Source organism: Crinia signifera, chromosome 2, assembly GCF_055691185.1.
Source record: "Crinia signifera chromosome 2, ASM5569118v1, whole genome shotgun sequence".
Classification (NCBI taxonomy): domain Eukaryota; kingdom Metazoa; phylum Chordata; class Amphibia; order Anura; family Myobatrachidae; genus Crinia; species Crinia signifera.
In genome coordinates, this window is record NC_139218.1 from 101496805 (window position 1) to 101519629 (window position 22825).

The 22825-nt window shown below is 43.8% G+C and overlaps 1 protein-coding gene and 1 long non-coding RNA gene across 3 annotated transcripts in view; both read right to left on the reverse strand.

The window, feature by feature from the left end:
- LOC146058802 (uncharacterized) overlaps positions 1-22825 on the reverse strand; it is a 780737-nt gene that overhangs the window by 708189 nt on the left and 49723 nt on the right. The gene's annotated exons all lie outside the window — the stretch shown is intronic.
- Positions 1-22825, reverse strand: part of MED14 (mediator complex subunit 14) — a 61961-nt gene that overhangs the window by 24256 nt on the left and 14880 nt on the right. For both annotated transcript variants that reach the window (XM_083172632.1, XM_083172631.1), the window contains exons 9-21: positions 19663-19813; positions 19460-19571; positions 16776-16901; positions 16003-16081; positions 15272-15431; positions 12071-12265; positions 11211-11345; positions 10111-10187; positions 8233-8393; positions 7992-8138; positions 7810-7901; positions 7341-7493; positions 3948-4217 (exon numbers count right to left, since the gene is read on the reverse strand). In XM_083172632.1, the coding sequence (XP_083028758.1) occupies positions 3948-4217; positions 7341-7493; positions 7810-7901; positions 7992-8138; positions 8233-8393; positions 10111-10187; positions 11211-11345; positions 12071-12265; positions 15272-15431; positions 16003-16081; positions 16776-16901; positions 19460-19571; positions 19663-19813 (1858 nt within the window). The remainder of the gene's footprint in view (positions 1-3947; positions 4218-7340; positions 7494-7809; positions 7902-7991; positions 8139-8232; positions 8394-10110; positions 10188-11210; positions 11346-12070; positions 12266-15271; positions 15432-16002; positions 16082-16775; positions 16902-19459; positions 19572-19662; positions 19814-22825) is intronic.

A 22825-nucleotide genomic window follows, 5' to 3' on the forward strand; every position in this document is an offset into this window, starting at 1 on the left:
TATGAAAATGGCAGACACGGCCCCTGCGTGCTCCTGTACCCAGCAAAGAATCCTCTTCACCTCTCTCATCGCTGCATGGCTGCGAGTGCCTCCCTGCTTGTTTATGTAAGCCACAGCCGTGGCGTTGTCCGACTGCACTCTGATGTCCTTGTTCCGGAGGACCACTTCCGCTTGGAGGAGGGCATAATATACCGCCCGGAGTTCCAGCACATTGATGGACATCTGTGCTTCCTCCGGGGTCCACAGTCCCTGGAAGTGGAGGCCCAGCGTGACCGCTCCCCAGCCCCTGAGGCTGGCGTCGGTGGTGAGGAGCGTCCAATTGTGTATGGCAAACCTCCGGCCCTCCTGCAGGTTGCTGGAGTCGAGCCACCACCCCAGTGATGCTCGAGCCTGATGGGAAAGAGAGATCCGCTGATGCAGAAACAGGTGTGAACCTGTCCACTGGCGGAGCAGACACAGATGAAAGGGGCGAGATCGAAACCGCCCGTACTGCACCGCCTCGAACGTGGCCACCATCCTTCCCAGCAGCCTTGTGCAAAGGAGAACTGTGACCGTTCGATGCTGCAGCACCAGCCGAACCGCTTCCTGCAGGGACAAGATCTTGTCCATGGGAAGAAACACCCTTCTCTGGACCGTGTCCAGAGTCATCCCTAGGAACAGGATCCTCTGCGATGGGGTCAGCTGTGACTTCTGGATGTTGAGCATCCAGCCATGGGACTCCAGAGTCTGACGTGTCAGGTGGATGTTGTGCAGAAGGACCTCCTTGGACGGAGCCTTCAACAGAAGGTCGTCCAAGTAAGGGACAATTGTAACTCCTTGAGCCCTGAGTATCTCCATCATGACAGCCATCACTTTGGTAAACACCCGAGGCGCAGAGGAGAGGCCGAATGGGAGGGCTCGGAACTGCAGGTGACAGTTCTGGACAGCAAACCGCAGGTATGCCTGGTGAGGGGGCCAGATGGGGATATGCAGGTATGCATCTTTTATATCGATGGATACAAGAAACTCCCCTGGTTCCAGGCCTGCAATGACAGACTGCAGTGACTCCATCTTGAAGCGAGTGAACCGCAGGAAAGGATTGAGCTGCTTTAGGTTCAAGATGGGCCTTACTGAGCCGTCCGGCTTGGGAACCAGAAAAAGGATGGAATAGAATCCCTTTGCCTTTTCTGGTTCCGGGACCGGGATAACCACCCCTAGGTCCCTGAGCTTTTGAATGGCGGCCTGCAAGGCCCTGCCTTTCTCCTGTGAAGCTGGCAAACCTGTGGGAAAAAAACGTTGAGGAGGAGGCAACAAGAAATCTATCTTGTAGCCTACTGCTACCAGGTCCTTTACCCATGCGTCCTGGCATGATCCAGCCCAAACCTGATGGTAAAACAGCAGCCGGCCTCCCACCCTGTGATCTGGACAGGAGCTGGGAGAGTCATGCCGAGGGCTTTGAGGTAACCTTTGCATCCAGGATTGGAGCGCTGGCTGAACCTCTGCCTCGTCCTCGGAAGCCTCTGGAGCTAGTAGCCGCTCCCCTAGACCTACCCCTGAATCTGGGGGTGGGCCGAAATGACCGAAAGGACTGCCCTCCAGTAGTAGGAAATGACCTACGTGGGGGAGGGGCTGCAGTGGGCAGGAACTGAGACTTACCCCCTGTAGCCTGTGAAATCATTTTGTCCAGCTCTGGACCAAAGAGGGCCTCACCAGCAAAGGGTAATGCTTCCACCGCCTTCTTGGAGTCGGCATCTGCATTCCACTGTCTCAACCAAAGAGTACGGCGAGCAGAAACTGAGAGGGCAGAGATACGAGCCGCAAGCATGCAAACATCTGAAGAGGCTTCTACCAAGTAACCTGCAGCCTCACGTATGTGTTCCACTAAGAGCAACATATCACTTGCCCCTGGGTCTAGAGAGGAGGCAACCTGGGATGCCCATACCTCCATGTACCTATTGACCCAACATCCCACTTGTGCTGGGCGTTGTAGAAGACCAGCGGCTGAATAAATATTCTTCAGAGCACTCTCTAACCGCCTATCAGACACATCTTTAAGGGTAGAGGCTCCTGGAATGGGCAACACTGTCTTTTTGGACAAGCGTGATACCGAAGAATCAACAGCAGGTGGCGTTTCACATGACTTCCTAGCATCTTTAGGAAAAGGATAGGCAGTGAAAAATCTCTGAGACACCTGAAACTTTTTGTCTGGGTGTAACCAGGCTTTTTGCAAGTGTTCATCCAGCTCCTCTGAGGCTGGGAAATATGCAGACTGTTTCTGCTTTTTAGCAAACACTGAGGGACGCGCAGCAGGTCTCACCTCCTCTGTGACATTGAGGGTTAACCGGACTGCTTGTATTAAGTCCTCAAAAACCCTGAGAGGGGATCTCAGTGTCCTGTATAAGCGGAGCATCAGGCTCAGCATCAGGCTGAGCATCAGGGTCCTGAAATTCACCCTCCTCTAGAGCTGGCATGTCATCATCTGTATCATCTAACAGAGGGACCTGAGGAAACATCCTATTAGCAGAAGCCAGTCTAGGGGGAGGGGGTGTAGAGGGGTCTGCATGCAATGCTCTAGACAGACCCTCCACAGCAGAGGTTAACTCTGCCTGCTGATCCCTGGCTGCATCCCTATCTTGTCTGGCCGAAGATAACTCAGAGGCTAGCTGAGAAATCACTGTGGACAGCTGGGAAGCCCATACAGGCATATGCTGCCCCGACGTTGAAGGAGTGGGGGCTGGGGATGCAGCACATGAAGGACATAAAATGGCGCCCTCCGCGTGTGGCGCGAATTCATTGCTGCACTTCTTGCACGCAATCTTTTTACCAGCCATCATACACTCAGCAATCTTTCACAGAGAGAGAGGGAAGATGGAAATACCGGACAGGAGAGGAGGTATAGAAAAAAGGCAGAGTCTGCCACAAGCCCGATACGCGCACTGTATATAAATATAACTTGCGCCGGCTAAGGGACCTTTTTTGCTGCTTCAATGGCTGCCGCTCCTACAAAGACGGAGGAAGCGGAAGTACCCAGCATGCCGCGCTCTTGCTCCTCAGTAATGGCGCTGTATTTGAAAAGTGCGCTGCCGCGGCCTTTTACACTGAATCCCCCGCTAACGGGAGATCAGTGCTATACTTACCCCTGCCTTGGCTGTCGGGTGCGGCGTGCTGACTGGTCCTCGAGGCGCGCTGCGAGCAGCGGCGACGGGACCTCAGGATCTGTGGATCCTGCAGCCAGGTACCGGAGGCAAGCTGCATGCAGCTGCGACCGGACCCGCCGACAGCGCCCTCGTCAGGCAGGTAGGGACAGGGAGCTACCTGCCTGTCCTCTTGCTGATTGCAGATCATATTTACATTAAAAAATAAAAATATTAAAAAGGCTCAGGAGTGAGCCCTAAACGCACCCAGCTCCCGCAGGGCACATGCTAAGACTGCCTAGGAGAGGAAGTAGAAGGGGAGGAGTTAGTCACTGTTAATTTATTCTAAAGTGCCCAAGCTCCCTGTGGTCGCCTTCTATTCCCCACTGTAACTCTCCAGTGTCACCTAGTGGAGGAAAGAGAAAAAAGTACCAGTCACTGATGGGAGTAATATGCCCAGCGTACACCAACTTCTGGGTGACTAAAGACAGTTACACAAAATACTATTGAGGAGTATGCTATGTAGAGCAAGAATAAGTAATTACAGTGCAAATATATAAGCTATTTGGCACAGCAACACCTCATATGTGGATAGATACCTAAACCCTGTGTAGCTTGCATATTGTACTATCCTTCTAAGCTAGCAGACTACAAACCTTTGAAGGCTAGGCATTTGCCCTACCATAATTTTGAGAGTAAAACATGTTAGTATGCCAAACTAGAACTTGGTAAAAAATCTGGAGGACAAATCTATAGCAGGCAAAACAGGTTGTAGTGAAAATGTTTACAGCCTATTCACATACATCAAATGAGAAAACGGGAGAAAATACACACCTTCAGTCCTGGAGCTGGATAAAAGCCTTCAACAATTTTGCTGTTGTCAAAGAGACTGTAAGCTCCATCGCGTATTGCTACCACACCCCTGCTTCTGCAATAGATGTCTATACAATACATATTTCTGAAGGCTAATCGAATGTGTGTAGGGGATTGGGGAAGTATAGAAAAGCACTGGTAAGCGGTGTTTATCCGTTGCGTGAGTCCCAACATGGGCACAGTCGGCAGCTTGTTGATTGAATTTAAAGGAGCTTGAGTATCAAACAATACCTGTAGGATCACACAAAATGGAAAAATAATCAGTTAAATATAGACCAAACAATGTCCAATATCTGCACTGCTTAACCGGCCATCTAACCAAATAAGTCTTCAGTCGTACTGCTTATCTAGGCCATTCTTAAGCCTATTTTTTTTTTTTTATTCAATAATTTTTATTAATTTTTGCAGAGTACAAATAATAACCCATAACCAAAGGGGCAGGCACTACAACATATAAACTCACCTATTTATCAAAGCATACCCGTCCACTGCATAAACCAGATGGTTCTCCGACCCCTTGACTGTTTACATCCGCTATCTAACCACCACCCACTTGCTTGCACCTCTTATAATCTGTCTGTCTCCCCTTCCTACTAGATTGTAAGCTCCTTCGAGCAGGGCCCTCTTCCCTCCTGTCTTCTAAGCCCACTTCTCTTCACATGTCACTCACAGCTCTCCTATACTCCAACACTCAGTGACCATCTTCGTCTGCATACTCATCTCCATCATTGGCATCAAGCCTCTAGTTGTATGTTGATTGAGTCCTCACTACTTATATCCAAGCTGTAATGTGTATTGAACTGTGGCGCTCTTTATTTGTACTGTATTTTTGTTATTTATTCAATGTTATGCCAAGCTTTGTCTCCTTGTATTGTTCCTTTGTACAGCGCTGCGAAACGGGATGCAGTTAATATCCCGGCGGTCGGGATCCCGACGCCGGAATCCCGACCGCCGAAATGCCGACACATTCTCCCTCCTGGGGTGTCCACGACACCCCTGGAGGGAGAATAAATTAGTGTGCCAAGCATAGCGAGGCACCGGGCCCGCAAGGGGGGGCGATCCGCGTCCCCCCCTTGTCGGCATTTCGGCGTCGGGATTCTGAACGCCGGGATCCCGACCGCCGGGATTCAATACTGAATCCCTGCGAAACACTTGTGGCGCCTTATAAATAAAATTATAATAATAATAATATAACAATTGAGCGAGAGGATATATCGTAAGGCAATAATATGATTATTCAATACATGTTTGTAACAGGATATACAGAGCACTGACTGCATATAATAAATCAGAAATACCCGAAGGCGCCAATCAGGTATACATGTAATATAGTAAAAGCAGGAGTGCACATGCTGTATAGAAGAGAAAAACTTGACATGTCGAAGCAGAGAGAAATGCCAAAAAATACCATTTATATTATAGTATCAACAACCTGTAGCGCCCAAAAAAATAATAAAAAAAACCCCTAATACCCTTAACCCCCATCCCAAAGCAAACCACCACCCTAACGACCAAAACAACCCTCCCCTATAACCCCCCACCCTGTACTACCCAACCCCAACTGAGGTGTACCTGGAGCCCATAACTTAACTATACCCCCCCCCCCCCCCCACCAACTAACTACCATCTAGTACTACTCCCCCCCCCCCCCCCCCCCCTTTATGAACAGAATAATTTATCGGATGAGTACGCAGTGCAAAGAAGAGGTATCTTAAGCTAGGATCATAGAAAAGCCAGCAAACACACAGGAAACATGTAGATTTACATGCAATATCCAAGGGTATAGCATACACCCGATTCCAGCGACATCAAGAAGACAAAATAGGATATATATATATATATATATAAAACAGTATTCTGAAACGTAGTACAGTATAAAAAGACATGAAGTGGGCATCCCAGGGTGCCATATTATAGGATTTAGTCCGGCCAGTTTTCGGTGCCATGAATGGGCCGCGGTATAGTAGAAGACCCATATCTCATCCCTTGATTGCCTTGGGAAAACTCAGGGTTGTGTCCAGAATAGTCAGGTATCAATATGAAATATTGTAAAGTTGTCAGCAGGAAAGGGGTGGGGAATTTTTGTTGAGACATGGTCAGGTCAACACGAATTTGCATAAGGTGCCAAATATTTTCACAACCATAGGGAACCAAGTTTGAGGAAACTTCCGGGGTGCAGTCAAATAAAGGAGTCATATGGGTTATATATGCAGGATATATACACAGCCAATTTAACGATGAGTAGGTAGACTGCTGGGAAGGAGTCTTGGTGTATTACAGTATGGTGGTGGCTAGCACACCACCTAACAATCCAAATATATTAGCAGCAGCAGAATATCTGGCTGTAGCTTCTCCCAGAAAAAAGCAGATGATGTGTATTATATATATTATACTGTCCCCGTAGTCTCCAGTAAGCTTGTCACACTCGTGTCTGCTGAGCCCAATTCAGGATCAAATCTGTGTAGTTACCGCAGACCAGGGCACCAGAAGGCAAGGCAGCGCCACCGGCTCCGTGCGGCCTGTCTCAGTGAGGACAGCTACCACTCTCTCCGCTACTCCCCGGAGCCCTTCCAGACGCGCGCCCCCCCCCCCCCCAGCCGACTCACCCGGGCTGCGGCAGTCAAGCAGCCAGATTACAGAGACCGCAGGTGTGGGGACTCCTCCGTTCAGCTACAGCAGCCGGGAGATCCAAGATGGCGCGCGCTGCTGTAGAGGATGCACAAGGCTCAGCAGGCCAGGCCAGTCAGCCAACACTCTCCGAGTAGACCAGGATAGTCACGGGCAGCTCAGGAGATATAGGAGCAGCTCTAAAGGCAGCTGAATTGCATATAAATCTTCTGCAGGTCCGGGGACAGGATTTTTAATCAGGATAGTGACGGAGCTCACGGTCTCCACACCCGCTCTCAGTGCTGGCTACTTTCTTAAGCCTATTTTACCATTTTTAGCACCTATGTAAGTAGAGTACATAACACTATTATGGCTCCTAGTGATTGGTTTTGAGAAGCAGAGATGGAATCCTCCTGAGGTGGTAAACAGGAAAGCAATATTCTATATAATAATACAGGTCAGAAGATAAAACTCAAATCTATTTTGAGTTTAGACCCTTTAACCCCTGATGAATTACTCCTTCTCCAACCTGCTTTGCTAAAGGAGCCACATTCCCTCGTGGTTTGTAAGCTTTTCTTAATCAGATACATGCCTTGCCAAGACATCTGCTCTTGGCACTACACCTTGACAGACATTTTGTGACCCAATCCCACTAGAACTGTAATCACTTGACCATTTTTATTATTACACTGCCAAACCGTAATGCGATATGTCATACTTTGTAACTTTGCAAAAGTAGTAACCAACCTGTAACAATTGCACCACATTTGGGATTTTGTTGAACATTTCCTGCAGCTGGTGAAGGATAATGTTGTGACAGTTACTGCAACCAGAATTAGGCCCAGTGGTCCCAAGTGAGATGTGAAATTTATGGTGGCTAGAATTCCACTGAATACTTATCTGCAATGTGGAAAAAGAAAATAGAAAGTTAAGACAGAAAGAGTGAAAAGTGGCAGTTTAACTGCCAGATAGGTGCTAGATTTGTCTTCTTTAACTTCGTAAAAAATTACAGTTATAGTGGTGCAGAGTCAGCAGATCAGAGATAGAAACTTTATAAAAATGACAATAAAAAGTCAAACAGTAATTCATCAGGAAATAAGCAGATCGGAGAACAATATAAGCTGCTTTGCCATAATATTAATAAACAGCACTATGGAAAAATGTACTAATCTTAAAAACTTCATATACATTTGAATTCAAAAGTTTTTCCACCTACCGAGCTTCCCTTTGTTTGCCCGTAACACAGGATGAGTTTCCGATAATTATACAATCGGACCTCAGAAAAGAGATTTAAGTGAGGTGGTATATCTTAGGGAGCAGAGGAAAAAAATAATAAAATTTAGTCACCGTAATAAAGCAAAAGTTACCACCCAAGAATGATCAGTAGAAAAATGTTACCTTGTAAACAGCGTGAAAAATCCAATACACATTCATACAATCGAGCAATGCTATTCCAGTCATTCAGGAACATTTCTACTACTTTCCGCCCACCTACTGGTTCTGAAAGGGGGTTCTCATATGTCAGGTACACATGTCGAGTTGGACCTACAAATATTTCAAATTTAAAAAAACAACATTAGTTATCGCTAAATAAAATAAAAAAAATAAAAATACTATAGTGTGATAAAATGCCTCCTACCTTGCTCCCTAGACACCACACTGTTCAAAGGACAGTTTGCAAACACCAACTCTGCCACCCAGGTTCGGTTATTCCTGCCTTGCAGCCGAAAAGTGCAATCAAGAAGAGACTGTTCAAGTGCCTTCTGTGTTTCTTCACTTATTCCATTACATGGAGGAACTCTTAAATAAAAGTAAATCAAAATTTTAATAATGGAGAAAAATCATAGAATGCAAAAAAAAAAAATATATATATATATTTTACACACACACAGTGGAGAGATCCCGGCACTCCCTAGAGTAGGCAAATAACTTTAAATTGACAATCGGTGTTCCCGATAGTTTGCCCCTGTGACATATTATATCGGGAAAACCGATTGTCAATTTAAAGTTAGAATGGCCCAGCATCGCCAGGCCATTCGGGCAGCGATTTTGAAAGGTACGAGTGAACAACCCGTAGCACGACACTATGTGACTATGGGCCATTCACCTACCGCTATCAAACACAAAATTATCGACCACATTCCGCCTTTGCAAAGGGGTGGCAATAGATCCAAGTTGCTTCTACAGAGAAGCAAAGTGGATCTTTACCCTTGATACTCTCAGTCCTAATGGTCTGAATGAAACTTTAGGTTTAAATTGCTTCTTGTAGGAATGCCTTGTTTATACTCTATGCAGCTCCTTATGATATTTTTTCTGTTTGTAAGGTGCATATATATCTGCTAATATTATTGTTATTTCCTAACAGTCTGTTATATTGTTTCTATGGTGACGGGTGCACGTGGTGACGTCATCATTGAGTGCCGCGGCGGGAGGACGCCCCGCATGGCGCACACGGGCTCGTGGTGATGGTGGAGCACAAAAGGGTGAGTGTTTTGTACATGCTTTTATGTCCTGATGAAAATGGCTGAGGACCATTGAAACGTAGACTTAAACAGGCTGTGTTCTGAGTCTTTATTTCGTCTATCTTGAGTGCCTCCGTTTGCTGTGGATATCTATCTATCTATCTATCTATATATGTGTGCAACTCTGCATTAGCTGCCACCTCTATATTCTACACCAGGGCTGGGCAACACCGGCCCTCCAGGTGTTAATGAACTACACATCCCAGGATGCTTTGCATTAGTTTTGCTATGTGGCCATGCTGAAACTGATGCAAGGCATGCTGGGATGTGTAGTTCATCAACATCTGGAGGGCCGGTGTTGCTCAGCCCTGTTCTACACCAAGGTCCAAAGATTTTATTGTATTTTGATAACAATTTCAAGAGGTGTAAGGTTGCCATAAGGATTTTGGGACCAAACCAATAATTATTGTTAACTTGACAAAACTACTGCTAGTTGAATACAAGGTTCGATAATCCGTGACATGAAGTAATTGTGACAAAATTACCACTAAGGGGAATGCCATTTATTTCATATTCGCTGTTAAATGTACTATACACTGCTTGTGCACATCCTTAGGACCCACTTTATTTATTATTATTATTATTATTATTATTATTTAATAATCGGACATTCACAACAGTCCCTGCCCCAGTGGAGCTTCCAATCTATATTCCCTTGTATTCACTTAGTATTCCAAGTATTGGTTACAGGGGTATAACACAGCATAAGAGGATGATGCCAACATCAGAGAAATGTGAAAAATATCTGCAACAAAACGCCAGCATCACTCACAGTTGTTATATAAATTCACATAAAAAATGTTGTGCACAAAAATAAAATTAAAAAAAGATTATATTTCCTATAGGGTAAACAATGCAGGTCAATATGATAATTAAAAATATTTGCTTGGCAATTTTCATACCTATTTTCACAAAGTCACTTGGTGCTCAAGGGGTTTAATCATACAAACCAAATCCACAAATATTCTTTCGCATTTAAAGCTAATTTAATTTACCTTAGTATTCTGATAGCATGACTGAAGCCATCGCCTTCTATCTGGACACCTTGATGTGGAATGTCCATGTTGGACAACTGCAAAAATGTAATCAAAGAAAGAGCAGTAAATAGAACTGTACAGTGAGTACAGCTAGTTACTGGTAATTGGACTCCATCATCTAATGCATGGATACATATCCTTAATACACGGTATCATCGGTCAACTGAAAATGTGTCAGTCATACTTCCTATTGTATACCTAATTCAGGGTTGCCGACTTTTGTTATCTCCTCTCCGGGAGAAGCCCAGAGAGGAGACTTTCAGCAAGACTTCGGGGGGCGGGACTTGAGTGTGACATCATTAAGTCCCGTCCCCACGCTAGCGGGGCTAAACAATGCGATTATGACACTTTAGCCCCGCCCCCTCCCGGAGATTGGCAAATCAGGTTAGCCAAATGCCGGGGGCAGGAAGACACAAACAGGGGGGGGTCCCCCCCGAATCCGGGAGGATTGCCCACCTTTCCGGGGGGCCGGGAGGAGGACCTGATTTCAACAATGACCTAATTTCACAGCGCAAGGCATTTACTTCTAGCCAATCTTCATGCAGTGTATATGATCTTGTAACTGCACGTCCTTACATGCCTTAACTGTCAGTCCTTACATGCTTGTACGTGTGACGAAATGCAAAAACTGGCAGAATAGATAGATTCAGCCTCGCAGGGTACTATAGAAGAATTGTGCCATGTGCTCCTGCGCAAACTTTAGGGTATTACAGTACAAAAATATTGCACCTTTATGAAGCTCAAAATAAATGATGGTTGATAACAGTATTACCCTCAGAAAAAAAGCTTGTAAATAGCTTGCAGCTACCAGTCGGTTTAATTGAAACTAGCCTCTTTTATGCTTTGTACACTATTTGCTTACTTACAGATCTAGCCAGGATCATCTTTGCTGTGGCTAATCCCACCCACAATTAGTTTGCCACAGGTAGCCTGCCCGTACGTATATTCACACCAATGCCCCATAGACATTACAAGGTATTATATATATATCAAGATAAAGATAATTTAATAAATCAAACTTTAAAATGTTTACTAAGGTAGATTAGATAAAAACTCACTTCTGATCTAAGCCCAATAAATGGCATGTTGGAGTCACACATGGCCACAAAGTGGGCAAGCACTTTATTAAAGGCACACATTTCTCCTGTCCGCTTTGGCTTCTTAGATTCTGGAGCGCCTTGATCCCCAGAGAGCTGGAATTGACAAAGTACTAATTCATTTTCAGGCAAGTAAAAAATGCAAGACAGAAACCATGGTATCCAGATAATAGGTTGAAGGTCACTGATCAGTAGCCAACATGCATTAAGGTTTACAGGTTGAAAAGGTCAACATGACAAGAGTCAACACAAGTTTTTAAGGGGTTTCTACCCGTTTAATTTAATATACACACGGACTATAACTGGAAATAGTAACTTTGCCTAAAGCGCTGCGATTGAAGGGGGTACACATTTCCGTGGATTATGTTACATATGATGTAACAAAAAAATGACATAACACCCCCCCCCCCCCCAAAAAAAAAAAACTTGTGCTGACCATCACTGCGTCAGCTATTATGTCTACCTTTTGATCGCATCACCCTTACCCAGAGTTTAACTGTTGACCTTTCCTACCAGAATACATAACGATTGCACACATTTAGCAGGTAAATCAGGGGCAGATTTATTAAGTTTGGGGAAGTAATAAAGTATCTTGCTTTTATCAACGGCCAATCAGCTCCTACCTGTCATCTTTCAAACCAAGCCTGTAACTTCACAGTTAGGAGCTGATTGGTCGGTGATAAATTACCAGCCACAGTATCACTTAACCGAGCTTAATAAATCTGCCCCTCAGTTACATATTTCCCAGAAATTATTGTGGCAACATATTAAAACAGAACAGTCAGGAAGTGCAATAGAAAAAGGGAGGTCGGAAAAAATACCTTGCGTTTACAGCCAGTTTTCCCTTGCTTCCGCCACATCCCATCAAAAGACAGCTCCTCAATATTAGTCTTGAATCGCTGTAGCAAGAGTGCGGTAGGTGGGCTGTCTTCCCCTTCTGTGTGACTGACAGACAGGAAGTGATAATTATACTCCAGCTCTGTCGGGCTGCCAGCAACCTCGAACATCTCCACTACCTATATGTGTAAGACAAATGTGTTAGCAGAACATGTGCAGAGAACATAAATTACTTCACAGTCAAGTTAGCCTTCAGCTCTGAAAGTAAAGCAGACTTGGCGCTTATTAGCAAGTATAATTTACTGATTCTGGTTGACTCTATAAGCTTTGAGGATCGAGTGCCAGAGAGCCCGAATCACCCCCACTACTGCGAGGGGATGTGTCAGTGGCTGACTTTTTTTTGCAGCTGCTGGGACAAAGACACAGGGCACCTGTACATGCGCATAAAAGACCATGTGCTGTCCCCCCAACCACCTGAAGGGGGCTGAATTCACCCTCTTGCGAGGAGATTAGAATCACCCCCAAGTGTGTAATCTGTAGTTGACAAAACAAAAACACCATACCAAAAATATAGCAAAAGGCCATGGAAACATCCAAATAACCAGTTAACTGTGGTTTTGTGATTTTTTTTTTCATTTGTAACCAATATAATGAAGGCAAATAGGATGTAATGTAGTCGATAAATTCAGGTTAAGTTAAAAAAAAAATTATATTGTAAAGTACAGAAATTGTACAATATGTAAAAAAAACAACACAAGATTTAGCGTAATTACTAGAGACAGGATTATATGCAACATAAAAAGCTTGAAATATGCATGCAAATATGCATGAAAAATACTTAAAATATGCATAAAAAGTGTTAAAATATGCTACATTAAATAATAAAAAAATAATTTTTTCACTTATTTAATTAAAAATCAGCATACAATTAGTTTCATATAAACCTCAAAAATAGGCCCACAGATTTTTTTTCTTCCTGGCTGCTACAGCAGACTGCAGCGTCCAAAGTTCTTCTTGCATCAACTACACGGACCCTCATCTCCAGTGCCGATGGATCAAATGTCAGCATAGCGTGTGAGGGCGGCGCAGTGGAAGGCTTCCTCCCTGCGCCGCATACTCACTGTGACACGGCATTTCCTCCACACCGCATGATGTCACAACCCTTCTGCCCACCTCCTCTGCTGCAGAAGTCTTTCTCTTGGTGTAAAGTCCCAGCCCAGGGGCAGGCAAAGGTTCAGGAGCTTCGTAATGGCATCCGCCCGACTGACTTTTATCAACATGGATTGGTAGCCTAGAGCAGTGTCAGACATAGCGTACATCCAAGGTTCCCCACACTGCGCACATAGTGCCCCAGCCTGCACACTCTACCACTACCTGGCCAGCAGCAGCAGGGCAAAGCAGTGACGTAACTCGCGGGTGGTAAGAGGACGGGGCCTAAAATATGCACCAATACTAGATTTTAGGTAAAATATGCAATAACCAGTGAGAATGGGCAAAATATGCAAATGCATATGCGAATATGCAAATGCGTATAATCCTGTCTCTAGTAATTACTATTAAATCAATTTATAATGGGTAGGTATATGGGGCCTGCCACTAAATCAGAATCTGGGCTATTGAGTTTTACTTCCATAATAGAAACATAGGATATCAATAATACCCCTTTCACATCGCACTTTTAAAACGGTATATTGCCGTTTTTTTCCCTTTTTAAAACGTTTAAGGGTGCACTGTGAATGCACCACAGGCAATTTACCGTTTTAAGTTAACTGGCATTTCGAACCGTGTAAAAAGCAGAGTCCTACACGGTTCCTTGCCGTTTTTTGTGCAATGTGAATGTGTGCAGTTTGTCTGAAACGGTATTTCAGGCAAACAACACAAGCACAAGCACTGATAGCGCCCCCCCCCCCCCCCCGGACAATTTTGCAGCTGCCCCCCCCCGTTAAAAGACCTCCCCGGGACTAGCACCAGGCGTCACCTTGTGTCATACTCATGTTGGCAGCTGTGTCATACCCTGTTGGCAGCTTATGTCTCCCCCGTGTTCAGGCCATATTCCCGCTGCTGCTTCTGATGTCTCCCGTTAAAAGACCTCCCCGGGAGCTGGCAGGGGGGTCCGTGCGGCGCGGAGGTACCTGCGCCGCCTAGTATGATGCTGCCGGGGTCCCTGCAGTGAAGTGGAAATAACGCGCTATCTCCAGCGGAGATAGCGCGTTATTTCCACTTCACTGCAGGGACCCCGGCAGCATCATACTCAGCGCCGCAGGCGCAGGGACCTCCAGGCTCTCCCTTAACAGGTACCTCCGCGCCGCACGGACGAGCACCGGGGATGGCGCTGATCAGTGCATTACACTCTGCATTGAAACGTGTTCAGAATGAAACGTTTCAACTGCAATGTGTAATGACACTGAACCTGCATTTAAAACGTTAATCTGGCCACTATTAAGGCTCTGACCCGTTTTAATTACCGGTTTAAAATACCGGTTTTTAAAACGGGTCTGCGATGTGAAAGTGGTATTACAAGCATGATGGAATTAGCGACTTCAGGAAAAGGACTTCTACAAAAATAAACATGTGTCCAAATAAACCACATCAGAAATAGATGTAACTGGAAACATTGTATCGCTATTATTTTTCTTTAATGTAGCTTTCACATCACACTTTTAAAACGGTATATTGCCTTTTTTTGCCTTTTAAAACGTTTAAGGCTGCAGTGTGAAAGTGTCATAGTTGAAATACCATTTAAAGTTAACTGGTATTTCAACACGTTAAAAAAGCAGAGTCCTACCCGTTTTAAAGCCAATTCAGAGCCGTTTTTTGTGCTGTCTGAATGGCACTGAAATGGTATTTAGTAAAAAATAAAGGTTAGAGCACTGTGGTAGGCTGTCCCTTGTCTTGTGTCCCTTCCCTGAACCAGGAAATAAGCTGTGGGTAGAAACGTGTTCAGAGGTTAAACGGCTTGACTGGTGATGTGAATGGTACTTAAACGGTATTTTTAAATGGTAATCTGCTGCAATATGAACACTAGACCCGTTTAAAATACCATTTAAAATTACAGTTTTTCAAAACGTTTCAAAATGTTTTATGTGATGTGAAAGCTACACTGGAAACTAAAACAGAGACCATAATACTGGACAAACATCAACTACATAATACAATATTTAGTCAGACATAAGATGAGCACTTACTATGTAGTACTGGGGAAGACGTGTAAGCTTAACAAACAGCTTATGCCTGGAGAGGTTGCTTATTGGATGTGTGGCATAATTTGTCAAATGCAATGTTTCACTGCATACTGTGGGAAGGTGCTTTACTGAATGCTTACAGCGCTGCTGCCCAAGCCAAAACCTGCAAAATGATATCACAATGGTATTTGCACATTTTTTTTTAAAATGTTGCATTGCATATTTTTCTACGAAATAAGCCATTTCAACAAATATACATCAAATGTAACAATTTTAATTTATATTTGCTTCCACAGCTATACCAATTTTTCCTACTGCCTTACCCCCATCCCTTGCACTGGCGACTAATAATAAAATGTACATTTCCTATTTTTATCAGTCTTTTCTACTTTGACAAAGGAGCATGTAACATCATTCAGCAACTGGTAATCATTGGTTGTAAACGCATAACAGCACTATGAAATAAGTGTACAATTAGTACTGACACTACTGCAGAACAGGCTCAAGATCTAATGTGAACATGCCGTGAATAACATTCATTAATATAGCGATCACTGTTAACTATAATAAGTACTTTCATAGACAACCTATGAGGAATGCAAAACAGGCCAGGAATACCAATAGCATACACTGATTTCTACACTTCTATAAATAAGTTTATACAGTTTTACTCTCTGCTCCTTAGTTTTTCATGGTAAAGTAAATCATTTCTGACTCCATTATCACATAGTTACTTTAGCTGCTGAAGCCAAGGGATTATCTTCTTCATGTCATCATTAATGGATTTTTCAATATCATCTAAGGTGGTCTGGTCTACGAAATAGAGGAAATAGAGAAATGTTAATATTTGCAGTGCCAGTGTTAATCTCCATCCAATGGATTAATCCGTACTTCGGAATATTTATATTTCAACGAGCGATCTTGCATTTATGTTGTATAAGCACATCAAGCACATGAAATACACACAAATATAATTTTATTTGTGAATGAAACAAGTTTTCAAAACATGAAAAAGTTTGTGTCCTATCTCAAGACACTGAATTTGTATGCCAAACTATTAGTGCGCTTTGGTAAGGTCTTCAATTGGTTTTAATAAAGATGTGTTCCTTTGTTTCTACAGTACTTACATTGTAATTGTAGAAATGTGTTACAGCTTTACTAGGTGTTTATTCAAAGTATTAAATCACAAGCACTGTAAAGGAGGAATTAGCGGTTGTTTATTACCAGAACACCCAAAAGTGCTCCTCCTCATACTTCTAGATGCATCACAGTATAAAAGTAGCACAGGCATGTGACATATTAAACAAATTTCAGTTGACTAAACTCTAATCAAGTTTTATGTTGTATTCTCCTTTAAATCAGCTGAACAGTGCCAACATAATTAGTAGCACCTTTGAGGAGGAGAGCACCTTTTCAAGATTATTTATTTTTACAATTCAGTATTTTGTGTGTTTGTGTCCAAAAGACAGATACAGCAAACACAACTTAGGTTGCCTGTAAATCTTACCAAATCCATACAACATAAGTTGAAACATTCCAGAATGAAGATCTACGAACACATGAAGACACTCTGAGCGGCCGCAGGGCTCGAGAATGGGAATGACCAGAGTTGGCAGAGAGGTTTCCACAAAGGCTTTAAAACAAAAAGACAAACTGGAATCAACAACAAAAAAAGGGACTTACTCATACACAATTCATATACAAATGATCTATATTAACACACATTATATAGTTACAAATAAACACATTTTTATTCAATAGTGTTCATGCTAGACTGTTTTGGCAAGCCTCCGCACCCTGCCGCATGTTTCAAGGGCAAAAGGTGCCCTGCCCCTTTAGCAGCGCCTTGCTAAAACAGCAGGCCAGTTACGTTCCGCCACAGCGTGTATAACTGCTGAACGCATGTGCACAGCACCCATTCACACTAGAGAGCTTGGGGTTACCTAGCACCTCCATAGGTGCCAAGCATGCCAACAACAATGTCCCCGACAGGCCCGCCCATATCTGTAAGGTTGGCAGGGTCAGGCCGCCACACTTCCCCTGCTGTGCCCTGATCGAGAGGGATCACTATTCAACTATTATTTTTTCTCAACTTCCCTTAGCCCTATTTTTATTTCAATAATTTAGCTCAGAAAGCATTAATAAGCTTTACTAGAGCTGTAAAAAATACTTTATAAAGAATTAACATTTGACCTATTCAATGAAAGTGCCAATTTTTGGACAGTTGAAAAAATCTGACAGCCAAAAATACACGTGGATTGGCAAACCACTCACTTGTTTTTGCCAAATTTGCATCAGTTTGAGGGGGATATTCAATCCCACCCGCTATTTCCAACGGGGGAAATAGCGGTGGGCACTTATTCGATGCTGTCTTGTCCGACACATTGAAGAGGCAGATCGACAGAACTGGCCCGACTTTAAAAGCGGTCAGACCAGTTTTGCCAAAAAAGGCTGTGAATTGTCACGATCACGGCCGTTTAAGTAGACATGCCCCCTTTTTGCCAATCGGCACGCGGGACATTGAAGCCTGTCTTGCGATTTATGGTCAAGCAAAACGAAAATAGGCCAGGGTCACTGCTGTCGGGATGGACAGACAGTCGTGACCTAGGATTGAAGTTTCACCTATTAAAAAAAGTAAAACTGCATAAACGAAACATGTCTAAAAACAGTCCGCAATTGAATAGGAAAGTCTGGGGTTTTTTGGGTAGCCGGCAAAAACAGACTTCATTAAATACCCATTTGAGTGTGCCATGGGGCCAGAGGCGGAAGTAGCTCATTGTGGGCCCAGGTGCAAAAATATGCTTTGGGCCCCCCACTCAAAATGGGAACAGTGTGCGCCAAAGATGGGCAGTGTGTGTGTATATATAGCGTTATAGGCTGTGGGGTGTGTGTGTGGTTAGGGTTATAGGCTGCAGGGTGTGTGTGTATGTGTGTATGGTTAGGGTTATAGGCTGCGGGGTGTATGTGTGTGTATATGTATGGTTAGGGTTATAGGCTGTAGGGTGTGTGTGTGTATATGGTTAGTGTTATAGGCTGCGGGGTGTGTGTGTGTGTGTGTGTGTGTGTGTGTGTATGGTTAGGGTTATAGGCTGCAGGGTGTGTGTGTGTGTGTATGGTTAGTGTTATAGGCTGCGGGGTGTGTGTGGTTAGTGTTACAGGCTATGGTTAGGGTTAGAGGCTGTGTCTGCCTATGTGGTTAGGGTTATCGGCTGCAGGGGGTGTAAGGTTATGAGTGTATGGTTAGGTTTAGACTGTGGGGAGGGGGGTGGGTGGGGTTAGGCTGCAGGTGGGCATTGAATGGATGGGCTGTGGTGGGGGGATGTATAGATAGGGGCTTCTTGGAGGGGTGTATAATTAAGGTTATGCTCCAGGGATGGGGGTGTAATTGTATGGTTAGAGTTAGGCACATTTTAGGGGGGGGGGGGGGGTTGTGCCCCGCCTGTTCATTTTTATATTTTAAGTGTATTTTTGTGGTTCCCCTCCCCACCACCCCCGTTATATTTTAACTTGTGTCTGTTCCTCCAGCCCCCTTATAATTTGAGCTGTTTCAGCAGCGGCCCCACTCCCAATTAAGTAACTTGCCATTATGCTGCCTTTCTTGTCGCTCCTCCATGCTCAGCCTCAGAGCAGACAGGAATAATTCACTTCACTTCCTGTCTGACTCGGAGACTGAGAGCAGCAACAGGCAGCCTTGCGACTGGCTGCCTGTTGCTGTGGCTACTGGCTACAGAACGAGACCACTGAGGAGGACTGCAGTCACGGGACGGAATGGATGCAGATTGCAGAGGTACTGCCGCTGCCTCTGCATCCTTCTCTGTCCAACATGGATTTGGCATCCTGCCCGGTCGCTGATCTCCCCCCTCCCCTTCCCCTCCTGGCCAGCCGCATAACCCCAGCCATCCGCGGACGCCCGTAGCGCCGCACATTTAATTTAAAAAAAATTATATAACTTTGATATGCCGGGCAGACGGCAGCACCGGGCCCCTTTAACCTCATGGTAGTTCCGCCGCTGCATGGGGCTATTGCAACATAGTTTCTGATTTCTGGAACCCGGAAGAGTGGAACATCAGATACACAAGCAACATACATTATAACAAATGTAAGCCCAGATAACCCCTTACAAATATTACAAATGCTTATTATAAGTATAAAATTGTAAAAAGAAAGTGCACATCAGCAGATAATACATACAGTTATCCTTGGGGTTGAAGTACTTTAAGATGGCTTTCAGTTCTTGCAACTTCTGATGCGACCTCGCATGTACACTGTCAATTAGCAGTTTTTCTATGGACAAGTGGTCAATCTACCAAAGAAAAAGAAAACACTAAATATCTACAAAATAAAAAAAAAAAACGAAAAAAAAAAAAAACGCTGGTTAATAAGTGATATCTCACCCGCATAGCTCTTTCCAGTAAATTGGTATCACAAGCTGGTAGCGGAGGTTCATGAGAAATCTGTAAAGGTTTTGAACCATCAGTCTCATCAATCTTTATAGTGACCTTGTGAACAGGAGCTGTGCCCGTTTTTCTTCCCAGTACCTGCTGGCTGTAATCAAAAATACAAAATGACATGAAAACAGACCATTAAAAAAGTTTAATACTTAATACTTTTTATAAAAACTTTTGCTGCTGGGGACTGCATAGTTATTCAATGCTAATGATGCTAAAGGAGGGGGGGGGGGGGGGACACAAAAAAACATTCAGTAATCAAAGATAAGCTCAACCTCTGGAGGGAACGGTCACTTTCTAAAAGGTGCCCACACACTACAAAGATCTGCAATCCTAAAATGTGCGCATAAATTAGCCTTGATTTCAGGCAAGCGCACATCTTTACCAAAGATTTCTCTTAAGATCCCCTGTGCAGTTCTATGGATCTTTTGCTAACTCTTCTGATCTTTCATGCAGCGTGTAAGATCAAAAGATTTAGCAAACGATCCATGGGAGCGTGCTTCTGTCCGATAATCGGACGATTTTCATCAGTTTATCATAAAAAAAAAAAAAAAAAGTGGAGTATTGTACACTCTCTTTTCTTATGAGTGTTCTTTCATCAGCAAACAAGAAAGCGCCTCTAGCAGTGTCCTTTCATATCAGTTCTCGATGTGCATTGACAGAAGCAGCACCCATTACTCCTGTTTTCTTACTAGTATCTACCCCCAGTGCTCTCATCTCCCATATAATGCTTAGACCTATGGAAAGAAGCAGAAGCTGGTGGAAAGGCGTCTATTTACCAATGTTTCTGTAGCACTAGATAGATATATATATATATATATATATATATATATATATATATATATTTTCTCTGTTATTTGGATATGCATTATAGAACAGTTTTGTGTAAAACAAAAAAAGGTGTAAGCCAATTAAATAGACAAGTTCATAATTGTATCTGCATGTAAACCGTTATCCAGTGGCATGTACATTTATATCTGCATTTCATCAAATTAAGGCCCGTATTCAATGATGGTCGTCGCAGCCGGCAAGGGGGTTAAACAGAAAACCAGCGATCCTTGCTGTTTAACCCTCTCGCTCTATTCAACATTCAGGGGGGGCTACCAGAACGGAGCTAGGGGGAAATCGACGTATTAGCGGGGTCAGTTGAATACTGTGGGGGGCGAGCGGTGACAGCAAGCAGGCAGCCTTGCTCGCGGTTACCGCTCGCCCACGGCATTAAATATACCCTTAAAAGGTATAATTGCTGATGACCTTTATTTTGATCATTGCTTTTGGAGTATTATCAGTTGGTGTTATTGAGAGAACCTCATACATGAATGTGACACTTAAAAATAGTAACACAACAATAGGGTTTTACCATGTAAACAATGTTACAGTGAATGTTATCAGTCATGTTTATTTTAAACCTCTCATATTTCAGACAAGTTTTTCTTAAATTTCTACACAGGGAATATTCATTTAACAGTACTTGTGTATTATCACGGCGACCGTTACGTAGTTAGCGTAGCAGCGCTGTCAGGACGAGAGTAGTGCACGTGCAGCCAGCGTATCTGTCATAGTCAGCATACCTGTCAGATTCGGCGTAGTGTTCCCGCGGCCAGCGTTACGTACTCAGTCAGAGTTGAAGGTGAAGTGACTGCGTAATGGCTGCAGAACCTGTCACAGTGTTTAACTTGCCACAGACAGAGGAGTCGTCAATGTTTTTTTTGTTAATTTGTTTTTTTCTTCTTTATTATTAACTAAAATCCAGTTAACACATGTCGTCATTACTGTCTGAAACACCCCCACTATTCACGCCAACCCAGACGAGCCCTGCGAGGGGATGCGCTATGCGTCCTCACGACCTTTTCATACCCCCACTATCCACGTTTGCGTGGAGTTGATTTTATAAAGTGTGGTGAGTGCAGCGAGCCACCGGAGAGGGGATCATGAGGGCGCCGTGTGAGAGGCGCTCACTAGGCTCGCCATGGACGCCGGGGACAGAGCTAAGGACGCCGCTGAGTCTCATATGGCTACGCTGAAAACGTAGCCTAGCCGGGCGCCGTGATATTACACAAGTACCCATTTAACTCCTGTTCAAGCTCCTGTGGCTGACAATGGCTTGGCACGAACACAATCTTGATGATGAAACTATTTTAAGATAACACTGTACAGAAACTTATTTAGTCCTGACAGAGCACAAAGTAAGGTTGGGTGATGGAAAGTGGTGGCGGCGGGGGGGGGGGGGGGGGGGGGGGGTTTACTACAGCTCAAAAAAAGATAATATTGATAAGCCCTATACATGCGGGGTGACAGAGCATCCGTGCTGAGCGAGGTGCAAAACCCTTTGAGTGCCAAGTGAATTTGTCAAAATAGGAGTGAAATATTGCAAGCGAACATTTTTATTCATTATAATGACCTGTCATTTTTACCTTATATAGGAAATCTTTTTTTTTTTTTCACAACATTTTTTATTTGAATTTATACTGGTGGAGTATCTGTTATTCAAAATGCTCGGGACCAGAAGAGTTTTGGATAACTGATTATTCCATATGTTGGAATATTTTTATATTTGAATGAGGTATCTTGCATTTATGTTGTATAAGCACATCAAACACATGAAATACACACAAATATATTTTATTTGTGCATGAAACAAGGTTTCAAAACAAGGAACAAAGTTTGTGTACAATCTCAGACACTGAATTTGTATGCCAAACAATCATGTCACATATTTAGTGCCAGTTACATGTTATTGCCCCTGTAGTGCCAGTTTCAGATATACCTAGTAGGTTTTTAGCAAAAAATAAAAAATAAAAGTACATTTTGGAGAATATGGTTTTCGGAATAATGTGGATAACGGATATTTGGATAAGGGATACTCAACCTGTATAACAAATGTGAGCGACTGGCATTTTTAGTGGCTATTTTGCACATCTCTAACAGATGTTGGCACTCAAAGGGCTAAGCACAAATTGCTCAGCGCACATGCAGCAATTTGTGTGGATCAGTGTTCTCTGGTGAGTACACAGGCAATATGACTGGATTTTGACCGCATCTCTCAATCTAGTCAGTCGATGGTGACCGGCCATCGTTGGGGGGTCTGGAATTACCCCGTGCGTATGGT